At 36.7% G+C, this 20941-nt stretch overlaps 1 protein-coding gene across 2 annotated transcripts; it reads right to left on the bottom strand.

Moving 5' to 3' along the window:
• Window positions 1–924: 924 nt before the first annotated feature.
• Window positions 925–19498, bottom strand: LOC106666921 (protein salvador homolog 1-like). 2 transcript variants are annotated; one of them, XM_024229837.1, is made up of 11 exons: window positions 19348–19498; window positions 10727–10818; window positions 10540–10664; window positions 8518–8671; window positions 8274–8375; window positions 7346–7424; window positions 6873–6977; window positions 6614–6785; window positions 6248–6414; window positions 5779–6157; window positions 925–1463 (listed from the first exon to the last, which is right to left on the bottom strand). In XM_024229837.1, the coding sequence occupies exons 1-10, from the start codon at window positions 19436–19438 to the stop codon at window positions 5790–5792; spliced, it is 1455 nt and encodes a 484-aa protein (XP_024085605.1). In that variant the 5' UTR covers window positions 19439–19498; the 3' UTR covers window positions 925–1463; window positions 5779–5789. The 2 variants fall into 2 exon arrangements, with proteins under 2 accessions (XP_024085605.1, XP_014249946.1); XM_014394460.2 differs by having other exon boundaries at window positions 6614–6791; window positions 19348–19497.
• Window positions 19499–20941: the final 1443 nt, after the last annotated feature.

Raw genomic sequence — 20941 nt, forward strand, 5'->3', positions numbered from 1 at the left:
TTCAATCAAAGTAAATTTGCGTAATGATGCAACAGTTCAGGTAAATCAAATAACCATTTGAGGGAGAGAAAAAAAGAGGGGAACCAAAAAATGGTTTCAGCGAATTGCTGAATGAAAATAAAAATGAAATAAATTAATTGAATAAATAAAATTTAAAAAAAAAGACAGTTACTGCTATTGCGGAAAAATGTGAATTTCTGGCTACTGCTCGACAGCGCTGGACTGGATGTTGGAGTTCGGGCCCGAATCCACGCTTGCTCCTGTTGATAAATTGTCGAAGCCAGGGACAAGTGTCGAGGGATGATGACGAGAGAAAAAACGATACGGAGATATTGGCGTGGTCAAGACCTGAATGCCTACTACTGAGCCTTCTCCTGTCCCAATAAATGCCCAACCTAAACCCCCACGCGAGAAAGGCCATAACCACAAGCCCTCGAAAGCCACAGGAATTATGAAAAATGTAAATTATAATTTTTCCTGACATAAACATGGACCTTTCATTGAAAAAACATACTTGAAAAATAATGACATAAACCCTAAAAAGAAAAAGCTCCCTACAGGAATGGTAAAAAAAATTCTGTTTGATCTATATGTGACACAATGGTCTGCTTCTTTCAATGTCCCAAACATTAAAGAGCTACCAACAATTCCTTCCATTGTTGAGAGGGCATTCAGCGATGATGCCCGAGGCTCCGTAAGTATGCAATAAGTTTGAATGAAATTGGTATGAAGGCCATGAGGAGATAACTACTGGAAGTGAAAAAGCCAAAGCCTGAAGGGTAGATACAAGCTAAGCCCTTAGCTTAGCTTAACAAGCTCTTAAAGTCTTGGGATCTGATAAAAAAAATCTTTAAACATAATGGAGAGGAATCAATTGGTTCAAATAGGTAAACAAAAGTAAAATATTTTTATTTTAGTCATATTTTAAAATATTTACATACATTAACACATCACAAAATATAATAAGAATTTATAATAACATATCACATGTTTATCCTTAAACATTTAATTTGGCTAATTATCGAGCCTCGCTTAATTATTTATTATTAAGTTTCATGATAAATTATCTTTAATATTGTCAAAAGGCACTGTATTCAATTTGTGTATTAAATCACAGCTTTTATTATTTCTAGTTCTCAAGTTAAATTTTGATTGAACTTATTAAACTGAAAGTAAAACTGCAGTGATAGTAAGGAAAAAAATATAACAATGCTTGCCAAAGTGTTTCGGCCAATTTTTTTTAAAAGCATCACTTTAAAAACAGACATAATAAACAGTTTTGATAGTAGCGAAAAACTGGTAATATGTCAATAAAAATAAAACTATAAAATAGTACAACAAATGTTAACTTTAAAGCAAAAATAATACACCTTTATGGACAAATTGTACACAACATTAAAAAAAAATTATAAACAAAATACTTCTGCTGAATAAAATACTGATCCTTTACAACTTTAAAGTTTCTGAAAAAGATAAAAAATTAATCTATAATAATTTATTAATTAATAAGTAAAATATAAATATAATATATTGCAGAAAGCATTGAGCTATGCTATAAATCACTTTGTAAAAAAACTATCCTAATTTAACATGGATATGTTAGACTAGGTAGGGTTAGGAAACGGAGTACGTTAAGTTAGGTAGGGTAAGGGACGGTAATGGGTTAAAGAGCAGGGTAAATAAGATTGTTAACGAGAGATTTAAATAAAAACATTTACATTTGTTTCATCAAGGCGAAAGGCACAATCCGTAGTGAGAACAAAGAGTTCTACGACTGCTGCAATGTTAGACAATACTCTTTGTCCTCGCTTCCGATCGTGCATGTTGCAGCGACGAAACAAATACAGTTGACTCTTGTTAATTCAAAACTCGATAATACGAATTTCTTGATAATTCGAACTCCTTAGCTGGTCACTTCGGTAAATTGAAAAAATTCTGTGTATTTGGATACACTCGGTAATATGAAATATTTTTTGTGACAGGGGAGAAACAACATTCTTTAATTCACTTTTTCCGCTTCGCTTGTTTATGGTAAAAACTTTTTCCATGTATTCCATCTAGCAAAAGTTTCTTTACATTTCTCAATTCTCTAGTTTGTTATATTCAGTGGTCAGAATGAATACAAACAAAAAATATGCATCTCTTTCTATGAACAAAAGAAAAAAATATGGTGGCTGCGGAAAGTGGTTTAAAAAAAAAGATCCTTCCTTAAAGAAAAAGACGAAGAACTTCAACATTCCACCATCTCCACTGGCAACAATTTTGAAGAACAGAGGGAGAATTTTGCAAAAAAAATCAAAATCAGGCCAGGGACCCTGAGCCCCTTCTTCTTGAGGATTCTTTAAGTGGCTCGACAATGTAGAGGGCAAAATTTACTTGTTGGAGGTGCTTTATTAAAAGTGAAAGCATTAGAATTTGCTACACAATAGGGTATTGCAGGATTTCTTCTTGCAAGTGAAGTATGGCTCACAAATTTCAAACGCTGACATGACATTTCTTTTTAAAAAATATGCAGAGAAAGCATGAGTCTTGATAAAACATGTGTTGAATGGAAAGACAAGTTACGGACTCTTATTGACAATTGTGCACCTTGCAATATTTTTAATATCCAACAGCTGCCATGGTGATGCAGGCAAACATGGAGCCTATTGCTGTGTGCAGAGAAAGCTTGGCTCTGGCCCTGCATGAAAGAATCCTTTGGCCTTCCTCGCTAGAGAGATTATCGTCCACCTAGTGTGAGTCTAAAAACACAGATACCATTTGTATCTGAGGCCAAGAAAGTTATAAGAAGAATTGGCCTGGAATGTTGCAAGCGCCAGGATCTTCCCACACAAATGGAGCAGGTGTTACAGGTGTAATTTCCTGCCTGGACCTAGTGAAACCTGTGAAAAAGGAGGGTGCCTCTCCTACAGAACTTAAGACAATAACTCTGGAAACCCTCGCTCTACTTCATCCAACAAATGAACGGCTCCACGTGTACACGGATGGCTCAGCAGTTGATGCTAGAGAATGCGCTGAAGCTGGAGTCTATTGCTCACAATTTGAGATGGCGGCACCTGTTGGATTAAAAGCGACAAACTATGATGGAGAGGTACAGGCAGTTGCGTTGGCCTTGGATAGGTTGCAGAGCAAGGTGGACTGTAAGGTTGTGCTCCTGATTGATTCGTGAGCTGTGATCCAGGCCATTACATCTCACTACTTCTCCGATTCCCATGCTGTACTCCTATGTCAGAGAATATTGAACACTTTAATAAGCTGCAGTACAACTGTTGCTCTTCAATGGCCTACATGGTAATGATAAAGCGGACAGTCTTGCCAAGAAAGGATCTCTAATGCACCAACCACATATGCCCCTTACTTATGGAGATGCTAAGAGAATTATAAAGACTACTCTCCTGAATTCCTGATGAAATGAAACGGGAGCACAGAGCAAAAGCGGAGGGAAAGCAAATGGGGTCTCTAAGAGATACAAATAGGTTACTGCCTTTAAACCTCCCTAGAGAACAATTCATGGCCTGTTTTCAGTTAACAACTGGCCACGACTACTTTGCAAAACATCTGTGCAGGATTGGGATTTTTCAACAATCAGACTGCATGCTGTACAACACCGGAGAGGAAATGTCTGCACAACACCTCGAAACGTGCTCTGCTCTGGAAGACGTCAGAAGCGCTTCAAGAAATGATGAATACAGTAGGAGAGCATTGATATATTGGGCTGCAAGGAAACGAATGGCTGAAGTTGTCGACATTCCTGCTTCAAAAAAAAAAAAAAAAAAAAAATGGATGAGACCAGTCTATTCTTTAAATGTCTCCCTGACCAGACCATGATGAAAAGTGTCATGGGGGAAACATAGCAAAAAAAGAATTAATTACCTTGCTGCTTACTACAAACTTGGATGATACAGAAAAAACCCCTAATTGTAAGTAAAGCAAAGAATCCTAGGTGCTTCAAGGGCATCAAGTCTTTTCCTACTTCCTACGAGGCAAAGAAAAACGCATGGATGCCAACAGAAATTTTTAATGACTGTCTTCTACATTTTGGTAACGAAATGTGGAAACAATAGAAACATCCTCCTTTTTCTAGACAATTGTACTTGTATTTGTTTTGGATCGTTATCAGACACTGAAATTTTGGCTAGTTCTTGCAAAAATGATGGCAATGATGAAGACGACGTAAACGAAGCAGAGCCAATATGGAATGTTACATCAAAGGAAGCCAGAAAATCTCTTGACATGCTCCATAATTTCCTGGTTAAAACAAATGTGGATGACAATGTGTATCTCAGCAGTAGTCACTTTTGGAAAATGCTTTAGACAAAGGACGCAAGACCACATTGAAACAAAAGACACCAATTATTTTTAAAATGCATAATATTAAAACCTACGTTTATCTTTCTGCTTTTTCATTATTATTATGTTGGCTATGTTGTTTTATATACTTGTACATTTTATGTAAGTATTTTTTAAAATACATATCCTTTTAATAATTCAATTTTTTTCTTTCCTCTAGATAATTTGATTATCTTGTTAATTCAAACTCTTGATAATTCAAATTATTTTTATGGTCCCTTGGGTTAAGAATTATCGAGAGTCGACTTTATAAAACTTTAGGATGGGGTTAGGTGGGGTTAAGGAACGGGCTATAGATGACCTTAAGTTAAGTAGGGTTAGGGACGATGTTAGGTTAGGTAGGATTAAGGAATGGGCTACGGATGACCTTAACTTAAGTAGGGTTAGGGACAATGTTTGAATGGGCTACAGATGACCTTAACTTAAGTAGGGTTAGGGACGATGTTTGAATGGGCTACGAATGACCTTAAGTTAAGTAGGGTTAGGGACGATGTTAGGTTAGGTAGGGTTAAGGAATGGGCTACGGATGACCTTAAGTTAAGTAGGGTTAGGGACGATGTTAGGTTAAGTAGGGTTAAAGGAATGGGTTACGGATGACCTTAAGTTAAGTTAGGGACGATGTTGGGTTAGGAAGTACGAAGTAGCTCAATTGATAGTGTGGTGCCTAAATTTTGCTAGGTCATATTAGGGCTTTTGGCCCCTCTCCCCCTACTCAAGTTCTATTTTAAGTGATATATATATTGACCATTTTTTTATCCATGAATACTCTGGATCTCGGTATGGTCTGGACGAAAATAGAAATTCATTTGTTATCTGCTTCGCCTTCGAATTACTTTAAGGTTATGTCCTTAAAACATGATCTTACAATCCTAAAGATTTTTTTTGGACATAGACTCAGTCACTGCCCAACATTGCCAAGGACTGCCAGTTTCATCCGGACCATACCAAGATCCAAATTATTCATGTGAATAAACGTAAGCACTCGAGAATAAAATTCTTTGTTTCTACGTTGTATGCTGCAAGTATAATTACAATTTTATAGGTTCCAACACTTTTGAAAGTGAATGAGCAGCTACATTTCATTTGAAACAGAAATATTTTAAAAGAGTGAGAATACCACTTCCATTTTTCTAAAAACATTGACCTTCCAAGCCAAAATAATGTTCAATAATGCAAGTTTTGCAATAAAATCAATAGGGTGTTCAAAAAAATGTTGAAGCTGCGTTATTAAAAAACTTCCGTGAACGAAAATTACAAAAAATATGGATTTGAAGTGTTAACTTTTAATCATCGCTGTAAAGCTCTCTTTCATATTCTATTTTGTTGTTATGAAATAATTACAATTTTAATCAACCATAACAAATGATTACAATAATCCTCATATTTCAGTGTATACTTAAATTGTAGTCAAACTGAAAAATCACTTACCAATTAAAATATTAAATATTCGTCTCAGATTGATGAGGGAGTGTTTTATCTTTATGCCGTTCCAGAATATTCGGCCTTGACGTGTAAGGCGAAAAGTTGGAAATGTGAGGTGGAGGGCCACTGACTATTCGTCCACCGACTCTCGGCCCACTTACGATTCGACCTCTGCTCAGTGATCTCAATCTGCAGTCAATTTCGCAGAGTAGAGCTGACCTATACGCTTCATACCTCATAACGATCTCTTCTAGTTGGTGTTTATATAAACGGGTCAACATGGCATTGAAACAATCCAGTTCCGGAAGCCTAAACAGCTCCCATTTAAGCTTGTAATCAAGTTGTTGAGATGCTCTACTATAAACTTCCAGCCACCGAGGAATTTCTGTAAATATATAAAAAAAACACAAAATTTTAAATTATACACAACTTCAAATTCTGAACAACTATTTTCTAATTTGAAGTATACAAATACCTTGATTTAAATATGGATTGGCTGGTACCAAAGCACTGTGCGGATGGAAGTGGGTATGCCTTGGAGGATTGGGTGGCGAAGGGCCCAATTCCATCTGAACTCTCATTTCAGGTTGATAAATATATTGTGAACATGGATGTTCATACTGAGCAGCTCGCGTTATATGGCTAGCAGAAGGTATAAAAAAATTTATATTAAGCTCTGAGTTCTCAGAAAAATAAAATAATATAGTAATTTGGTCACTGGGTGTCTTGTTTGTAAATTGTTCACATTTTGAACTTTCATGTTGTGCCAGTTAATAGTCTGTTGAACATATAAATTTTGCCACTTACTTAAATTATTATTATTATTTTAATTAGAACTTACTTTACATAATAAACTCCATACTCTGGGCTTTCTATTCTTTCCCATCCAGTTGGCAAGCCTTCCTTTTCCAAAGGGTGGCTCCAATGAGTTGTTTTTGTGTTGTGATCAATATAATACTTCCGGCCTCTTAAAGTGAAATCTACAGTCCATCCGGGAGGTAAAGGGAGTTCACCTGTTTCTAATATAAAATTTGTAAACACAGTCATGAACGAGGCAAAAAGAAAAGGCATATACATTAGAATCTAGGAAAATATTGAACCTCTTTCGAGTGGTGATATCGCCTGATTTTGAAGCATTAGATTATCTGGTAAATAGTTAACATGCTGTAAGTTTGTTGGGTCTGGTGGCTTATCCGATTCCATTACTAAAACATTACACTTAGTCAATATTGTACATAAAACAAAAAATCAGGGATAAAGCGAATTTGAAAAAAAAAAAAAATCAGTTCCTTTGTCACAATTGATGGTGGTAGATATGTCCACTTCACTAAGCTAAACGCTGGCTGAAACCATAAATTTAAATACTGTAAACAGATCTTTATATTTATTAACCATTATCCGAGACCTGATGAAGGTGAGATATTTCTTGAAAGGTTATGAAAGAACATCTTTTTTTTTAATTTGCCTTATCCTTATTTTTGTATATGCAATTATAATATTAATTAAGGTATATATCAACCACATCAAGATGTTTCTGTCGATATAGTTTAACATTGTTCTTAATAAAAAATACCTGACTGGGCGGCAGCTAAGTTATGTTGAGAGTGGCGTGACGGGGGAGGCAGACATTGAACTAATTGGGGTCGGTACATCTAATAAATAAGTAAAACATAAATACAAATATAAATAATAAATCTAAAGGGCAGCAAATTGCCTAATTGCACCAATTTCAAGCAAGATTTCACATTTTTTATTAATTACAATTAATTAAGGTTTTTAGTTGAGATGAAAAAAAGTCAATGGCACGAGCGGGATTCGAACCCACGATCTTCGGCTGCTCTACCACTTGAGCTATCGTGACCTCGATCCACTCGGACATCAACTTCCTAACTCAACCCCACCTTATGAGTTTTCCCTCCTTTTTGCCATTTTTCAAATGTCATGTAATCGGATTGGATTCTCAACGACAAATGAAATGGCCTTGGAGAGCTTTAGTGCCATTAACTTTTTTTCATCTCAACTAAAAACCTTAATTAATTGTAATGTATTAATTGGTCAAGAGGACCACGAAATTAGTGAATTTTTTATTAATAAAAATCACACTGATGAATATAATTATTGTATTGACTATTCACACAAAAATTGTACAATACTTAATTCACTACTTTCGTGGTCTGTTTGACCAATTAATATATTACAATTAATTAAGGTTTTTAGTTGATATGAAAAAAAGTTAATGGCACGAGAGGGATTCGAACCCACGACCTTCGGCTAGATACGCCGCTGCTCTACTACCTGAGCTATCGTGACCTCGATCCACTCGGACATCAACTCCCCATCTCAACCTCATAAGTTTTCATCTCAACTAAAAACCTTAATTAATTGTATTGTACAATACGTTTTGATTCTAGATCATTTCAGATTATTCTTTCTTTAATAAGTTATAAACTTCACATATACATAAAAAAAGATTTTAAATTTAAAAATAAATAATAATTTACTTGTTGGAATGGTGCAAAAGAATAATCATAAGATGTAGTTTGGCTGTATCGTAAATTGCCTGGATAGTCGTTTCTTGCTCTCATTGCATGGGGTATATCAGCCTGAAAATTAAATAACAATAAATATCATGTAGAATGGCTTAAGTGGAGTTTTGAAAATGCAAGTCACTTTTTCTCAAGTTTGCAAAATTAAGTTTAATAATTGTTGTCAACTTGCGTTGTAAAAGTTAAAAAAAAACTTTACCTGAGATTTGTTCAAGTTGAATTGGGAATCTGTATAAGGATAGTTGTAAGGGTTGTTCATGTTTGTCAAAAGACTGGAAGACGGTGTGGTATATAAAGGTGGCTGGGCAATACAAGCAGGACCATCACTATTGGCAACAGATATACTTGCAAATCTAAAACAAAAAAGAGTTAGCTGCATCTTAAGAAGTAATAACTAATAAAATTCATGTGTAAAGTGTGTCTGGCAAATCTCTTACAATCTACTACGATAATGTTCCTATCTTAAAATCTGACTGCATTCAACGTAAACTGCAGTTACTTAATAAAGTTATGACAATCTACAAAACTACAACCAATATGGACATAAGGTATATTAACTGTGGGAACTGTTAAACCTTCTGATATGCAATGTTTCCAATCCTTTCAATCTAAAGTCCTTAGATCAATTGTAAATGCTTTATGTTTGGCAGTTTTTCACGATGTCAATTGCAGTGTTGGCCCTGAGAAGGGTACAATTGCTTTCTCAAGAAGGTCCCAATCTGTTTGCCCCACTGGGAGTCTATTACTGTGAGCTTGATGGCACAAGACCCTTTTCACTCTAGCTAGTGAGAGAGGGCATCGATAAGCAAGTGGATCTCTTGATGAGGTGGTGAAGAGATTGAATGGTATTGAGATTCATCCGACTGTACCAGACACCTTGAAACCGTGAGCTTGAACGGCTGAAAGGTCCTTTTGAGTCTTTGGGAAGGGAGTCTCATGGTTGCCAAGAGGTGAGCGGACTCAAACCTCAAAGGAGCTCTGAGAAGAGTCAATGAAGATGGGTCAGACTGTGCGACTCCAGTTGTGTTGGCAATCCACTGTTCCGAGTTTGTAGTTAGCAGGAATTCCTGCCTGCTTATGTTACCTCCACAGGCTTTCTCAATTTCTTCTCTCATTAAAGAGTAGTATAATATTAATAATCTCGGTTTTAGTCTTTTTAAAAACTGTATATTGGCTGTCGATCCTCAGAGAGCCAGGGATAGGTATGTTTGGAAGGTACTGCTGGAATCAGTGGAAGGTTGGCTTCCTTAGATAGTTTACCTCTCGTTTATTTCTTTCAAGCAGAAAGAGAAAATAAAAATTGTGTCTTGAATTGCGCTAAGCTACAGCTTGGTTGTTCTCCACTAGGTGTCATTTTTGTTGAGAAAGTAGTATAGTCACCACACTTTGCATTGTATCTTCAATACTACTATCCACAACGACCAGTTTATGCAAAATTTAATTACTGAAAAATTTACCATGTTCCACAGTAAACCCTTCCATTCACCCCAATAGTCTTATCCAACTCTTTTTCAACAAATCCTATCCCTAAAATCCAAAAGGGCGTCGCAAGTTTGCTCTCTTCAATTAGACCATGTATATATGTAAATATGTCCTCAAATTAGGTGTAATAATTAGTACTTGCAGATTTGAAAAGAAATTGTCCAACTGACTTCAGTAAGTAATAAAATATAAATTCATCCTTACTGATCATCTTGATCTGCCTATCTGCACTGAGTTGGTCTGTCTTTGCCATATTCAGACACACTTATATTTTCAAAAACATCAACAGACCAACAAGTCAGGATCAAATTACAGCTTTGTCACCCTGCAGGCCAAAGGAGGAAATTTCATGATTAACACAAATACTATCAAGTCTGTGAAATGATAAACCACAGCTTGACTAGTCCTGACCATATCGGCCAGAGCATTTCAGGTGGTCTGCCATTGTTTTTTATTTATTTACATTAACTTTGACCTGCCAAAGGTTGACTTTAAAAGAAAGAAAAAAGTTCTTGATTCTTATGAAAAGTTCGGGAAACCTAGTGTAGCAAAATGGTAGGAGTGAAGAATAGGCAGTACAGGCTGTTATGTGTTATCAGATAATAAAATCTCTCTTTACAGGGCACTTCCCAAAAAAAGAAAAAATAGTGACACCACTAAAGCAGCTGAATGGGGATAAACATCCGACAGACTATGGTTAATATGTTGGCACATTTTTAATAACATAATTTTAAAAAACCTTTGTGCAAGATCAGGAACTGAAGTACTTGGAGTGTATTTTCCTTCGTGGCCTAAAACAGCAGGAGCAGGTTGGGATGTTTTACGGTGCACTCCAAACATTTCAGAAGTAGTGTTACTAGATACCTTTAAAAAATATATATCTTTCAGCTTTTTTTTTTTTGTAAACATGATATTAAATTTTATACCTGAGATTGTCTTAATGCGATAGTATTGTCCGGTTTGAACCCAGCACGCCGTACAGGCTTTTTTACCGGTTCCGTAGTCCATACATTAATAACTAAAAAACAATCAGATATGCACTTATAATTTTCGCTCCCTTTGCACTTATAAATAAACTCGTTAATATTATGTGTTTTGCCTCATTTTATTATTAAGGCTTAATATATGTTAGTTTTAAAATTGTCCAAATTTATTTAGTATATTATCAAGTCAAGAGTGGCATGTTTTATAGATTTTAACTTAAGCCTATTTAAAAAAACTTTAAAGTTTAGAAATTTAAATAAATTGACTGATACATAGAAATTATTTATAAGCCTGATATTTCCTTACTGTAAGTATAGTGAAACATCTTTGTTGTATGTCCACTGTTGTAGACGGAGTGCCCACAGGAAACTCATTCACGATAACATAGGATTAACGATTATTAAAATAAGCATGTCATGTCTGATAACGTCAAATAAAATATACACTGATAGGCAAAAATTCTGCCCAACTGATTTTTTTTTGTTTTCTTGTTAAAAGAAAATTCTGCCTGTAATTTGTCTCATTGTTTTTATCAATAAATATTTGTTTAGGCTAGTTTTAAATTTGTAATTTTAATTAGACATAAACACACTTAATCTTTAATCCAAAACAAGGATAAAGGATTTTTCAATGTTTAATTTCTACGGAATTTAAAATGTTTATTCAGTCTCATTTGAATTCTACAGTTTAGTTTTCATCTTTGTTTTTTAATTTCAATTTTTAAACTAAAAAATGCTACTTAGTGCTGAGGACATTGCGCGTGATGTGGCACTTATTGATGATGGACCTTCCATCATGTATTGCTATCGGAGTGCCCTATGAACTCTGCGAGAAGCTGTAAGACGATTTCGAGAAACTGGGTCCTACTATAGAAGGCCCGATTCTGGACACCCTAGGGTAACAAAAACAGGATGACCATGTTTTGGCTTTGAGAATTTTCAGAAACCGGCACCTTACTGTTGTTCAAGCCATCCATCGGCCCCAGGAAGTTCGAGGTGTCCAAATTTCTGAACGCACTGCTCGAAGCAGATATGAAATCAGTATGGACAGATGGCTTTTTGCCCTGTAAGACGACCAGAATCAACCAGAACATACAGAGTTGCACGGTATGACAAGCCATTTCATAAAGGCCGCCAAAGCGACATAAACAATCAATAAGGCAGAGTTCCAACGATTGAGGAGGCAGACGAGAGGACGGCGGCAGGCCTAAGGAAGAGCCACGCTGGATTTTGAGTTACTCGGTCGCTTGCAACTTTAGAAAGAAGATAAAGTAAAAATAAAAGTGTGTGACGTTATCAAGACAAAAAAACTGCTTGTGAAAAATTCTTGTGGAGTGGTGTTCGTTCATAAAGGTTTGTTACACTATACTATACAACTTGTCCAGAGAAAAGGAAACGAAAAAATAACTTTACACTTAATTACATTCTATCATAAGAAAATATTCCCTTTTCCTTATTTAATTAGTTGTAACCATTTATAAGATATATTTGATTCATTAATTTGTTATTAATATAAGAACCTTTTATTTTTAACGGGTACAGACTTATTATTTTATTTTATTTTATTTTTTATAACCATATTAATCCCACAACGTTATAAACACACGCTCCCACAACGTTATAACGGCTCACATTTGCTCGAGAACACAGCCATTGGTCTTTTGACGATTGGTCTGCAGTACTTTTTACATATGAATGTAGATTTGCTCCACGATCTCCAGATGGGCACGAAAGAGTGTGGAGAAGGTGAAATGAAAGGTACAAAGCCTGTAATTTTTCCTAGAGCCAAACTTTTCAACTCAGTGATGGTGTGGGTGGGAATTTCAATGGAGAGTCGCACAGAGTTGGTTGTTGTTCGTGAAGGGTCTTTGACAGCCACTCACTTTATGGATGAAATTTTGAAATGAAATTTTCGATGTAATCAGCGACAATCCTATTCTAATGCACGTCCATATGTCCCTCACATAGTATAAACATGCCTTCAACAGCATAATTTAAAATTTTGGTCATGATTGCACGTTCTACTGAGGTTACAAAAAAATACCTACAACTTTCACAAAAACTTCTTCATTTAATATGCGTTACGTTGATTTTTCAACTCTACTAGAACGTTATTTAAAAACCTGGATATATCAACATAAAGCATATTAGATGAAGAAGTTTTTGTGAAAGTTGTAGGTATTTTTTTGTAACCTCAGTAGAACGTGCAATCATGACCAAAATTTTAAATTTTGTAATTTTGACATGTTCCAACTGATATTGGCTAACATTTTATGTCATTCAGATTATTGCAAATAGAAATATCTTATAGCAAATTTAGCGTTCTTTCAAATGGTGTAATTGGATTTGTTATAGTCTCAACATTTTGGAAGTTGTAAGCATTTTTATGTGGTAAAGTAGTGAAAAGTTGAAAAAACCTAAATTGACGAATATGTGTGGTGATTAGTGACCGTTAATCGATAATTATTCAGAAATCGTGAGATGCGGTCTGGTGTGATGTAGGTTTCAGAAAAACATTTTCTTTATCGTGCCAACGTTTCGATCTAATCTATCCCAGGCCCTGAAGATGAAGAAACGTTGGCACGATAAAGAAAATGTTTTTCTGAAACCTACGTCACACCAGACTGCATCTCACGATTTCCGCATAATTTATATCAATAACATTAAGATAAATTATATTATCCTTGTAAGTTTGGTTTAGTATAGCAGACATGATCTAACACTCATCCATTCTACATTACGATTGACCAACAATGAAGGGAAGAATCTAGAAAGATTGAAGAAGGACCGTAGTAGTATTTTACCTTAGTTAATTATTACTTAAGCAAGCAAGCATTACTTTTATATATAATTATAATATTTATATCAATAACATCAAGATTGATAATTATCATATTATCCTTATGGGGGTACGAACGGGTACTATGTGCCTCCAACAGCCTCTAATACCCAACTCCGACTTTCCACCTTCACGAAGCTTATGCGGGTGTACCCTGTTAACTAACAAACAGAAAGAGGGGTATGGAGGGACAGGAGCTGGACCTGACACCTCCTAATCCTAAACCCAACACCTTACCCCTCCTCCCACCCTACACCCTATCCTAGTCCCACTTTCCAGCCCAAATCCAAGGTGTTATGCGATCTGTGCCGATGGATGAATGGCACAGGGATAACTGTGCCAATAACGGAGCCTCGAGGGCACCAGGCGACACCCTTGAGTAAATAACCTTACACCGGAGAGAGGGCTCCTCCGGTGCGGACCTTTAGATCCCTCTCACTCGTGGGAACTACATGGAAAAACCTACAGTACAAAACAAAACACCGGGGGAACCTGCAAAGGAAGACACCAAAAACCAACTCATGGAAATTGAAGGGGGCTCCGAACCCTCTCCAATTCCCATAAACGAAGAGCTAGAAGACAATCTTCTTGCGTCGCCTTCTGCAGATTTAGGAAAAAAACAAAATACGAAACCACTCCAATGGAGGTGACGGAGAAGATTGAGGAATTACGTCTACAACCCCAAAGAATATCTGGGGCACAAAGACGCAAAATGGCCATACACAGGGCCAAACAACGGGGGGAGCCTATCCTAAAAAGAACCAAGAAAGGAAGACAAAACCCCAATGTAAAACCCCGGACTCTGACACCAAGGCAAACCACGGGAAGTGTTGACCCCAAAAAACCGGGACCAACACCAACCAAAAGTGGCAAAAGGGGCAGGTCATTGGGTAGCACCCCATCATCAAGTGGAAGTGCTCCTAGGACATGCCCCAAAAAGAGCAAAACTGGGGGAGGCGGTGTGGAGCGGGTCATCCACCCCAACATGGGGGGGGAGGGCTCTGGTACATACCAGCAAGCCCTCAAGGTGCTTAAAATGGCCGTGGTGTTGGAAGAATACCCGGAAAAGGAATTAACAACCGATCAGGGCAGAACCGTTCAGCGGGCCATCCTGGCTGAGGTCTGGAAGAGCAAAAACTCCCAGGGACCTCAGTTCAGGAATGGATATGTTGAGAAGGGGGCAGTCCTGATAACTTGTGAAAATCAAAGTGCCAAGGAATGGCTCATGGCAACGGTGCCTACCATCCACCCATGGGAAGGGGCAAACCTTAGGGAAGGCCCTATAGAGAAATCGTTAAAACCACTAGGGTGGCCATGGGGGTGCCGGACCCTGACCTTCTGGGCACTACGGATGCTACCACCATTCTCGGGCTGATGGAGTCCCAAAACCCAGGTATTAATACCGGGAAATGGAGAATCATCAGCCAGAAGATAGAAGACAAAGGAAAAAGTCTAATCCTGGTGGTTGACATAGAAGATGTATCCTTTGGGAATCTGAACAAAGCCAACCTAAAACTATACCTTGGCTTTGCGATGATAAACCTAAGGGTCATCAGAAAAGCAACCAACACTGATGCTTCAAGCAAACCTCTAGCACAGTAAGGCTGCAACACTTACGCTTTGTCGTGGTTAAGGAGAAAAATTTCGACATAGCCCTTATCCAAGAACCCTGGCTAGTAAAAGGCAGAGTAGCCAGGCTGGGAGATAGGGGAAAAAGAGTAATATATGACCACACGCAACAAAACGTAAGAACATGCATTTTAATTAAAAACGAACTACAATGCCTAATCACTTATGAGCTCTGTTCCAGGGACCAAACAGCAATTAGGCTAAACTACATGAAGGAAGGAGTTAAGATGGACGTGATGATGGCCTCAANGCATTAGAAACCTTGCTAAATCTACTTCCACTAGAAATATTCATACAAGGAGAGGCTAGGAAAAGCTCATTTAGGCTCCAAAAACAATTAAATTGGAAAGGAACCAAACAATTCGGGCATACAACCATAATCAATAAAATCAGACACCCATTATTAGAAGTGGGGACTGTCTACATGATTCCGGAAACAATCTTCCCAACTTCCTATAAAGTCTCAACAGACTATAAAGGAGAGGAAGAACACAGGAAAGCACCAGATACAATGATATGGTATACAGATGGCTCCAAAACAAACAAAGGAACCGGATCAGGCGTTTTCTGTACAAGCCCAAAACATGAGCAATCAAACTCATTAGGGAAGTTGGTCTTTCAAGCAGAAATACATGCCATCAACGCTTGTGTCCTGGAAAATCTTAAAAGAGCTTACACTGACAAAAAATCCTCATAAGATCAGACAGCCAAGCAGCTATTAAAGAGTTGGCATGTAAAAGAATTACATCAAAACTAGTCACTGAATGTATCCAAAATCTCCAAAACTTGGGAAAACACAACAACCTGATGATATCTTGGGTGCCAGGGCACAGGGGAATTCTGGGTAACGAAGAGGCGGACATACTGGCCAGAAGTGGATCTGCAAGACCATACATAGGCCCCGAACCTATCCTTGGGATAACAAGAACAAACATAGAATCCTCCATCGCAGAATGGATCCAAACAAAACAAAAAGAGAAGTGGATAAACTCTAGCGGTGCTAGACATAGTAAACTTATGATGAAACAACCCTCACCAAAATTGGCAAAAACACTGAAACAATTAGAGAGGGCAAAACTCAGAGGAGTGGTGGGACTACTAACCGGTCACTAGTATCTGAGAAAACATCTACACAACATGGGTATATACAATGATGATCCCATTTGCAGATTATGCAATGAAGAGGAGGAAACAGACACTCATATCATCTTCGAATGCGAAGCAACAGCTCAATGGAGGTTTAACCTAACGTACGAAAAAGACTCAGGGAACCAAATTGCAGCAATAACAGTCAATGACCTGATACTTCTGAGAAGAAGGATTGAGTCTATTGACTAAACTAGGGTACTGGGAAGGTAGAATAAGCCAGAAGGCTGCAATGCCTGGGGAATATGAGCCCCGCTTCCCAGTATCCTTTCCACCATACCATACCATACCATTATCCTTATGAGTTTGGCTTAGTAGAGCGGATGTGATCTATCACTCATCCATCATACATTATGAGTTTAATTTTTTGTAATGGTTTATGTAATTTACAAAATCAAATAATTGTTTAAATTGTCCAGCAACTTACATCGGTATTACATCCCAATATCTATTGCACAAACAATACATCGACAAAAAAAAAAAAAAATCCTACTGCACTGGCTACTCACCATTTTGAACACCAAGACAATTTCTACTTCTACAATCCAAAAATATTACACACAGAACAAAACAAACACAAACGTAACTTTTTAGAAATGGTTTACATCATCAGAGATCAACACAGCATCAATTACAAAACAGACACATGTAAACTCAGTCGCAGCTACGCCAATATCATTAATTAAATTCAATATCGATAACATACATATAACATATAAAACAATCATTACATTCCACACATCGAACATTTCTACATAGTCTAATTCTTCAACAATTTGGCTTTCCTTTCCCTAATTATCCCCGTCTACATAATCCTGAAAGATAATCAGGCCGAACCATTACCCAATTGTCCCATTGTCGGCTTCTTTCACCTCAAAGAAGCCGACTCCTCATATAAAAATGTCTTCTTATCCCGACTTCCTTCCCCACCCCTTCAAAATTCAACGTATATAGACATAAAACATCAATAACTCACTTGGCACTCTCAACACGACACACAAGAATGGACACATCTACACAGAAAACAAACGCATTGAGCGAGTACGAATACTTTGATTGAATGTAAAATTTCTAGCATTGTATAAATTCATTTTTTCACATCTTACATGTATTTGTAAAATTTAAACATTGTTTATAAATCCCAGGCCCTGAAGATGATCTCAGTAAGTATTGAGTAAGGTTAACGGTCAATTATTAAGTGTTAGTGATAAAAAGATTAAAACCCCTTCGGGGAAAAAGCACTTTCAGGTAGTCACCCCTTGTGATTATAATTATAGTCTGGATGATGACCATCGTAACATAGACTGCTACACAGATGGATCACTTATCAAAGGAAGAGGGAGTGATGTAGGAATCTACATACCAAAATTAGGAATAAGTATCTCCTCCCCTCTTGGCAATAACACCTCCGTTTTTCAGGCGGAAATCTGGGCCATCAATGTGTGTTGTAGAACACTTATGGAAAATAAAATTAAGGGAAAAGATATTAAAATCTTTTCTGACAGTCAGGCTAGTCTTAGGGCATTACAAAAAGATTTGTCAACCTCACGACTGGTGGAGGAAACTATAGATCTTATCAATAGGATCTCTTTCAGGTTTGAGAATAAGGTGACCCTTATTTGGATACCAGCACATAAAGGACACCATGGCAATGAAAAGGCGGATGGCCTAGCCAAAGAAGGTTCTAATACTGCGTTTGTCGGGCCACAACCGGTATTACCTCACTCTATGAGCACAGCGAAAGAGAGTATCAATAACTGGGGCATGAAACAATTCCTTAGGGAGTGGAATTTATCCCCCGGACACAGGCAATCGAAAGAGTTTGTTAAGGCGATCAAACCAGCAGAATCGAAATGGCTATTCTCTATCTCAAGGAAGGGAATTAGGAGGCTGATAGGTATTCTGACGGACCACTGCCCACTGAGAAGACACCTCTTCGTAATGGGTATCCTACCAGATCCCTTTTGCCGCTTCTTCGAAATAAAAGAAGAAACGACAAGGCACTACCTCGCAAAGTGTGATAGGTATGCTAGGTCTAATTTGAAATCTTTGAAGGAGAGGACATCACCAAATCACTCCCTGAGATAAAATGGTCCAAAATCTTGGGGTTTGTGAACAAGTCCAACAGGTTTATGCAGGGCACGTGAGCCGACCAAGTCCCGGACCTTTTAGGGATGGGGTACGAGTCTACCCAGGCATTTAACCCCTCAGGTCTTGGTCACCCACCCTGCATAATATATATATGATCTCTATAAGGATCGAAACGTTGGCATGACAAAGAAAATGTTTTTCTAAAACTTACATCACACCAGATTGCATAATGATCTCCAAATAATCATTATGAATTTAGCTTAGTAGAGCGGACAAGATCTATAACTCATCTAATCTACATTACGATTGTCCAACAATGAAGGGAAGAATCTAGAAAGCTTGAAGAAGGAACTTAATGTTTTTCTTTCAAATTCGCCTTATCCCTTATCTTTTATATATAATTATGATATTTATATCAACAAAATCAAGATGGCTTGGATTATCCTTTAGCAATCGGAAAAGTCGTGTAGGATCAGGCAAAATTTATATAAGCTCGTCAATTCAGTTCATATAATTATTTAAATAATAAAGCAACCCGGTGAAATTGGAAGTACATATCTGTCAAGTAAGTCATTGTAAAAGATTAAAAACTCATATTTCTATTAATTCAATGGGCTTGTTTTTTTTGTTTTTTTAATGAATTTAACACGAACCTTTTGTATTTATTTTTGTTGTTATATATTTTTTTAAACTAAGCCCTTTTCGTTTAATAAACAGATTGAAAATATTCAAGCATCGCAAGTTGTATTGTAATAAAAATTAAATAAAAAAAAGACCAAAGCGCCGACTGACCCTCAAACTGTCATTCATGTTCCAATTGAAAAAAATAAAATATTTAAATTATTCAAATAATAATTACTCGGCATTTCCGGTGGTGTGTCTTTTTTGACATATTTTCCGACGACCCCTTCTTTGACACTCCTCGAATCCTTGCTCTTTCTCGATAACATATTTTGAACTGTGGACCCAAAGCGCCGTCACTTCAGCCAGGGTAACCGCGACTCGGAAGGCCGTTTCGTCAACATTCCTTTCCATCTCAAACACTTATCTTCTCTCCCCCCACAGCAGTTAAAAACGTCATAAAAGTCATAATTTTATTCAAGGAGAACTGTCCTAAAATAAATTATGTAAAAGTCATTAAAAAGATGGCCTAATTGGTGATAAATTCCCCCTGAGACGGAAAAGAAGTCTAATATTGTGTGGATATGTGTACATAAAAAGCTGAAACGTTCTTTGATGTTCCTCATTTCGTTGCATATTTCAAATGAATTTCAGCATTTACTTGACATTTAATATGTACTTTCCATATCTAACTTACCCTACAGTGTTTATTCATTCTATAAATATTGTTTAAAGGAAAAAGATCATAGTACCATTCAAAAGCTTATGATCTGTAATATAATTGCTATGTAGAAAAATTTTATCCTCACCCCACTTCACTTACACCGCTCAATTTACAAATTGAAGCCTGAATAATTTAAACACTAGTAATTACACTGCTGAAACTTGTTTCATTAATCTTTTCAAACTCATTGCATATTTCACCGCAATATCAACATTTACTTGAGAGGTAATTTTCTATATCTAACATATCCTTCAGTGTTAATTCATTAAATAATTATTGTTCAAAGGAATGACATGATAGTCCCGTTCGGAACATTCTGATGTGTACTATAATTGTAATGTAGGAAATTTCATCCTAACCTCTCTTCACTTATACAATTCAATATTTATTTCAGAGCAAGAATATTCATTTACTATTCTATAAATATTAGTAATTACAGAGTTTAAACTTGTTTCATTAATCTTTTCAAACGCATTGCATATTTCACCGCAATATCAACATTTACTTGGAAGGTAATGTGTATTTGCTATATCTAACATATCATACAGTGTTAATTCATTAAATATTTATTGTTCAAAATCAGAAACTATCTAGAAGATCTAACACCAGGCGAAGCCACTGACTACTCGCTGTGGAAGGCCATAAAAAAATTAAAAGACCAATTGCCCAAATTCCTACATTAAAAAAAGTGGCTGGTACTTGGGTGAGAGACAGCAGAGAAAAAGCCGAATTGTTTGCTGGTTACCTTGATGAAATCTTCAGACCAAATGAAATCATCAATGGCAGCTTTCTTGAAGTAACAACCACACCACAAGAAGAAAATATAAAGCTAATTTCACCTAAAGAAGTAGCACAAGAAATTAAAAATTTACCCGCTAAAAAGACTCCACCTTATCACTGGAGAAATACTAAAACAATTGCCAAAAAAGGGTATAGTTAAACTAACATACCTATTTAATGCTGCAATCAGACTGAAATACGTTCCCAGCATCTGGAAATTCGCAGAAGTAATTATGACCAATATCGCTACTACCAACAGTGTCTAAACTCTTTGAAAAGTTATTATTAAAACGAATAAAACACATTAGATAAAATACACACAGTAGAT

The sequence above is a fragment of the Cimex lectularius genome, unplaced genomic scaffold (assembly GCF_000648675.2).
Source record: "Cimex lectularius strain Harlan isolate CLEC.00 unplaced genomic scaffold, Clec_2.1 scaffold381, whole genome shotgun sequence".
NCBI lineage: Eukaryota > Metazoa > Arthropoda > Insecta > Hemiptera > Cimicidae > Cimex > Cimex lectularius.

Coding starts and splice junctions, on each gene's coding strand:
- LOC106666921 (XM_014394460.2), bottom strand. CDS start 19,438: ATGTTATCGAGAAAGAGCAAGGATTCGAGGAGTGTCAAAGAAGGGGTC. Junction 10,665..10,726: donor TCGCATTAAGACAATCTCAG/GTATAAAATTTA, acceptor TATTTTTTAAAG/GTATCTAGTAACACTACTTC. Junction 7,425..8,273: donor CTTTTGCACCATTCCAACAA/GTAAATTATTAT, acceptor CTTATTTATTAG/ATGTACCGACCCCAATTAGT.